At 56.2% G+C, this 6004-nt stretch overlaps 3 protein-coding genes across 3 annotated transcripts; 2 read left to right on the plus strand and 1 right to left on the minus strand.

Annotated features, from left to right (window-relative positions):
- Nucleotides 1–711: 711 nt before the first annotated feature.
- On the plus strand, nucleotides 712–1268 carry UCRPA7_8588 (putative peptidyl prolyl cis-trans isomerase protein; the record flags this gene model as incomplete). The annotated part of the gene is made up of 2 exons (XM_007921100.1): nucleotides 712–744; nucleotides 813–1268. The coding sequence occupies 2 exons, from the start codon at nucleotides 712–714 to the stop codon at nucleotides 1266–1268; spliced, it is 489 nt and encodes a 162-aa protein (XP_007919291.1).
- A 604-nt stretch (nucleotides 1269–1872) lies between these two features.
- UCRPA7_8589 (putative transcriptional activator protein) lies at nucleotides 1873–3178 on the minus strand (the record flags this gene model as incomplete). The annotated part of the gene is made up of 2 exons (XM_007921101.1): nucleotides 1873–2958; nucleotides 3110–3178. 2 exons carry the CDS (start codon nucleotides 3176–3178, stop codon nucleotides 1873–1875), a joined length of 1155 nt encoding a protein of 384 aa, XP_007919292.1.
- Nucleotides 3179–4669: 1491 nt separating this feature from the next.
- Nucleotides 4670–5977, plus strand: UCRPA7_8590 (putative gcn5-related n acetyltransferase protein; the record flags this gene model as incomplete). The annotated part of the gene is made up of 1 exon (XM_007921102.1): nucleotides 4670–5977. The coding sequence occupies one exon, from the start codon at nucleotides 4670–4672 to the stop codon at nucleotides 5975–5977; it is 1308 nt and encodes a 435-aa protein (XP_007919293.1).
- Between the last annotated feature and the right edge of the window lie 27 nt (nucleotides 5978–6004).

The raw sequence follows: 6004 nt of genomic DNA on the forward strand, positions 1-6004 counted from the left end.
GATCTTCCGTAGAACGACCTTGAAGATTTGGACTCTTAGGAGCCACAGATGGAAAGATGGCAGACAGATATATTGTTCAGACAGGCCGATGCCCCGATAATGACTGAGAAGAAAAGATCTGAAGAGAAACTTAAATTCTCTCAAAGAATGTTCCTTTCGGACCAGATAGAGAGTCGGAGCCGACTAAAATCCGTAGGCTGCCGTGGTCAACCTTGGAAGCTTCCTCAAAGACGACTTATGTGCCATGCACAGGCGAGACCGTTACGACTTCCAGGTTCTCGAGACCCCTCAAAGGAGGAGTGTCTCATAAACCACCTGCTTGTCTCAAAAAGCTGCACTGTGTATATTCCATGCGAAGCAAAGTCGTAAGGCGAAACGGTATGAAAGAATTGCAGGCTTATGAAACAACAAGTGTTAGTCGTGAAGATGTTTGCTGGCCATGTTGAGTACAGGTGTTGCGATGTACACCTACAGGTACAGCAGGCAGGTACCCAGCGGTAGCCGAAAGCTGGCAGCCTTGCAGGACTGGCGTGGCTGAATTTTGGCCTGTGGCGTCATAGGGCCGCTAAAACGGCCTACCTAGGTAATTTACAGCCTTGCCATGCTCTATCGAAGCCCCTCCAAAATTCTTGAGGAGGGGCCTGCTCGTACAGCACGAACAACCTGAACACCTCAGTCTCTCGAGTCCAATTGACTCCCTCATACTCCAAGATGGCGACCAACGTAGCCCTAGAAACCTCAATGGTAAGCCTTACGCTTCTGTCATCCTCCCAGTATCACAGTAGCCCAACCTAACGTATCTCCTCCCGCAGGGCACCATCGTCGTCGAGCTCTACACCTCGCACGCGCCCAAGACGTGCAAGAACTTCAGCACGCTCGCCCAGCGCGGGTACTACGACGGCGTCATCTTCCACCGGATCATCCCGAACTTCATGATCCAGGGCGGCGACCCCTCTGGGACGGGCCGCGGCGGCGCGTCCATCTACGGCGACAAGTTCGAGGACGAGATCCGCGCCGACCTCAAGCACACGGGGGCCGGGATCCTGTCCATGGCCAACTCCGGGCCAAACACCAACGGCAGCCAGTTCTTCGTCACGCTGGCCCCGACGCCCTGGCTCGACGGCAAGCACACCATATTCGGCCGTGTGCGGAGCGGCATGGGCGTCGTCAAGCGCATGGGCATGGTCAAGACAGACGGCGAGGACAGGCCCGAGCAGGAGGTCAAGATCGTCAGGGCGCGTGTCGTAGAGGAGGGTGATGAGCTTTGAGGTGTCGTCTTTGGTTTGGGAAAAGACAAGATGATGTTGGGTGGTACTACAAGGCGGCGCATCGGCTATGGTGTTGATTTACAAAAATCATTCTATATTTCGGGATACCAATGATATGCGAGAGAGAGAATATAAATGGGCTGCACACTTGAAGTATAAGGCTCTCGGAGAAACAAACGAGACATGATTCACGGTCTTTGGATTTCTCTATACAAACTGACCGCTATGCCGCCGGATGGCCACGCGTGCTCGGCGACGAGCTGTGGCTTTTTATTACAGCCGTCCAGGAAAAGCAAACTCGGAAACGCCATCCTCAGCCGGCCTCCGGCAATGCGACAACACCAAATAGAACGAAGACCTAAGAATCCATAAACTCCCCTACAGAACCCCCGGTTCAATGCAGTGATAATAAGTGTAATACAGAGTGATAGTAGTGCCTTTCCTGGGTGAAGTAAATAACCTAGCGCACTGTAACGTCCTGTCGATACCAACGCAACTCCAGTGACGGTGCTACTGGCCCTGAAGATAGGTGAACGGTGGTAATGGACACAACCAACCCTAGTGAGGATGTTGTTCGAAATAGATAATATAGTGATGCTCACACCTATTGCGGTGGCGAGGATAGTGTTCCCGATGATTCGGATTCTGCATCAGCATCCCGGCCGTTCTTGGCTTTGGGTGACGGGAGAGGAGGCTTTGCAGCACCCAGCTTGAGCTTTTTAGCTGGCGAGGGGATTTTTGAAGTTGATTTCTTAGGAAGAACCTCCACAGTTGACTTCTTGTCGTCGTCGTCGAGCTTCGACTCCACGCTCAGGAATGAGCTTGTTTTTACTTTCTCCTTCTTGGGGTTCTTGGTCTTCAAGATAACCTTCTTTGTGACAGAGGGCTTAGCCTTCTTCTTCTTGGGATTGTTCGGGTCAGACTCGTCGTCCTCGTCAAACTCATCACCGTCTCGTTTCCTAGGGCTCCCAGCTCTTGATCCGGGCAACGGAGTGCCCTTCTGGCTAGACGGGGGTGTGTTGTCGTTCTGACTGTTGCCATTGCTTCCGTTGCTGATCTTCTGCGCCGCCGCCCTACTTGCGTTGCGTCCGCTGTTGCCAATACAAGAGCCCATGTGATTGTTCAATCGAGTGACCAGAATACACCTCTTGCACTTGCTGCATGTCGCGGACGGGAATGAAAGCACGTTCGCCGGTCGCTGCTCGGGTGTCGGGGTCACTCCGCCAGAATCTGAGGCCGTCTCTGGTATAAGCTTCTTCTCCATGTCTTTCTTCTTCTTGCCCCTTCCTGGCCCCTGCGGCACCCATGTCTGTCCGTAAATGTCGTAGCCAGGCTTGTCAATGTACGGATGCTTCTTGCAGTAGATGATGCTTGGGTCTGGTTTCCTCGCGCCCTTGCCATCGGTCGGGTATAGTAATCGAGGGAGGTGACATCTGGGGCAGATTATCTCGGTCGTGGTCTTGAGCGGATTGCCTTTGAGGGTGACTTTGCCGTCTTCGTAGACAGCGGCGTCTGTCTCAACACGAACGTCCGGGTTTACATCAGGGTCGGCAGACTCTGAGGCATCGGAAGCCAGCTTCTCGACACGGATTGCGGCAGTGGTGGCCCGGGCCATCTTCTCGTCGCGGTGCACCTTGACCAGGAGGTCGTGAACGATGTTGTAGAGGAGATCATCGAGTACAGCATGTGCCTAACACAGTAGGGGTAAGCCAAAATAGATGCATTCATCTGGCTGTTGAATGGTCTGCAGCATTTGAAAGGGCAATAATGCGTGCCATTTTTTTTCGTTGGCAATTTGACACGACGGAGCAGGCAGATCTGGCAAACGGAGGCTGACTTACAAGCTTATCCATGCTGGGCGCATCGTTGGGAGCGACGATGACGCCTGCCTTGCCAGTATTCGCCGCCATTCGGAAAGAGTGACGGAGAGGTGAATTGAGCGAGGCTCTTGGGTGTGAGATGTGAGATGCGAGGTGATGGGATATATGTATTGTATCTGTATTTGGGTATGTGAGGGTTGGAGATAATTTATCGGGAGGCTGAGGTGGTGTTCAGCGCCGACTCAGTCGCTAGGCAATGACGGCAAGGCAAGTAACGTTAAGTGTAAGGTAAAGTTAAGGTACGGCTCAGGCAGTGTGGTCCAGGTCTCAGGTCTCGTGTGAGGCGAGAGGTGTGCTGGTGCTGGTGCTGGTGCTGGGTTTAGCGGCACAAGGGATCCTGACAAACCGAGCTTGGGCCGGTCAGTGCAGTGCAGTGGATACGATACAAGACTCTTCTGCGGTCTCCTGAACTTCTCCTGATCAAATTAACAAGACAAGATAGGCACAAGATGAGACCATCAACATGTCTCGTTTAGGAGATAATCCTGCAACGGCGAAGATGCTGCTGCTTTGGTGGTGGTGGTGGCGGTGGTGCTTGAAGGGGATTGATGGTGATATGATGACTGATCAGACATCAGCCTACTGACTGAGACTGACTTCGTACAGCAGCAGGCAACTTTGGCAGTTACGACACGGAAAAAACTGGCAGGTGCTGGCTGGCTGGCTGGCTGCTCTTAGATCATCAATTTACTCACTAACTTTATCAAACCAATTAATGCGACAAGCCAAAGGACCCCGAGTTAGTGGCTGTTCTACAGTGCCCACCTGCACCGTCCACGAGCTACCGGTACCTGAGTTAGGCCAATTGGGGGAATTGCCTATGGTAGGTACCTCTCTACAAGCATCCCTGCAGCATGTTCCAAGGTAGGTAACCTACCTAACCACATGCTGGCTGTCATCAATCTGATCGCTTTTTGTTTGACAATCTGTCTCCTGATGCTGTTTCTGGGGCTGGCAATTCCGATCTCTTGCCTTACTGTAGGTACATATACATGTACCGTAGGCCCGAGCCTCACCAGAATCCTGCCGGACATACACGTGTAGATAGGGACCCCACCGACCCCCTAATCTTACCAGCACCCTATCCCTTTTCAGTGTCCCCGGTGGCACTTCAGCATTGGATCAGACGCTCGATTTCAGTGCATTATGCAGTACTGCGTAGTATACCTGTGAGATGGGCAAATCGAGTCTAGAACCTTTCGAAGCTTATAGGTAGTGGCCCCTCCACCCTCCACCCTTCAGAGTGTGACGGCATTCAACCAGCGGGCGATTAAGTTTGAGAGGGCAATATCAACAACACATTTCACATTTCCACTCCTCCCTAGACTCACACTCAGACTCAGACTTACGACTCACATCTACACTGCATTACATTACATCAAAACTACAAACATGTCCTCCTCGATGCTATAGCACAACACAACAGAGCCATTGGCCATCCTCCGCCCTCATGCACACAGCCGTTCCGGGCCAGCCAAGACAATAGAATCACCTACAATCCCGCACACACGCACACACACAATGGCGCCCAACCACCACCACCACCACCAACAGCAGCAGCAGCCCTCCATCCGGTCCTTCTTCCAACCCAAGCAGCTGCCCAAGTACGCCGCCCCTCCGTCGTTGTCGCAACCAGGAGCTACTGCTGCCCCAATCGTCGCAGCACCGCCTGCGCCTGCACCGGCAGCGCCTCCTCTTCCGACCTCACCAGCGTCTCTCCCTCTCACGACGCCTCCTCGCTTCCCGCCCGCGCCCTCGCCGCACCCGAGCGCGACCATCGTCCCCATCGCCGCGCACCACATCCCCGCCCTGCGCCGCATCAACGCCCTCCTGCTGCCCGTCAACTACACCGACTCCTTCTACGCCGCCGCCCTCGACCCCGCCGTGTCCGGGCTGCTCTCCCGCGTCGTCCTCTGGCAGGATGACCCCCAGCAGGAACCCAAGGTCGTAGGCGGCATCGTCTGCCGCGTCGAGCCCAGCCCCTTCGCCCTGCCGTCCGGCGCGTTCGACCCCAAGCTCGCCGCCGCCGCGCAGACGTCCGTCGGCCCGGCTGCCTCCCACGCCGTCTACATCCAGTCGCTGGGCCTGCTGGCGCCGTACCGGGGGCAGGGCATCGCCGCCGCCGCCGTCGAGGCCGTGGTGCGCGACGCGGCGGCACTGACGGCGGACCCGGCCAGCAGCCTAGCCGTCACGACGCTGTACGCGCACGTGTGGACCGAGAACGAGGACGGCCTGCGGTGGTACGCGGCGCGCGGGTTCGTGCGCGATGTCGTCCTCGGCGGGTACTACTTCAAGCTGCGGCCGGACACGGCGTGGATCGTCAAGCGGGCCATTGGCACCGGTACTGGCACTGGCACTGGCACTGGCACTGGCAACCGAGCTGGCTACGTCCCGCCGACGGGCATGGCCGTCCCGCAGGCCGCTCCTCCGATCACCACGAGCACCACAGCCGCCGCCGTGAACCTCTCCGGCTTCTCTGGTGCCACGGCACCACCGCAGTTGGCTAGAGCGCCCTCCAGCAGTACCAATATCAACAACCCCACCCCGCCAGTAAGCCACTCCGCCTCGCCGTCGCCCGCGCCCTCCTCTCTCTCCTTCCAGAACAAGCGGCCAGACATGGAGTGGAACGACCTGCCGGAAGACATGGTCTCGCGGAACAGCTCGCGGAGCGACCTGCTGTCACCACCACTTCCACCGAACGGCAGCAGCGGGGCAGCAGCAGGAGGAGGAGGTCCGCCCAGGTCCGGCGCCAGCTCGCGGAGCAGCTCGACGGCCCCCGGGCGCAAGAAGAAGGATCGGGCGTATCCGGCGGCTGCGTTTGGGAACTGATGTTGATGATGATGATGATGATGAAGA

Source organism: Phaeoacremonium minimum (genome assembly GCF_000392275.1).
Source record: "Phaeoacremonium minimum UCRPA7 unplaced genomic scaffold PA7_03_scaffold_599, whole genome shotgun sequence".
NCBI classification, from domain to species: domain Eukaryota; kingdom Fungi; phylum Ascomycota; class Sordariomycetes; order Togniniales; family Togniniaceae; genus Phaeoacremonium; species Phaeoacremonium minimum.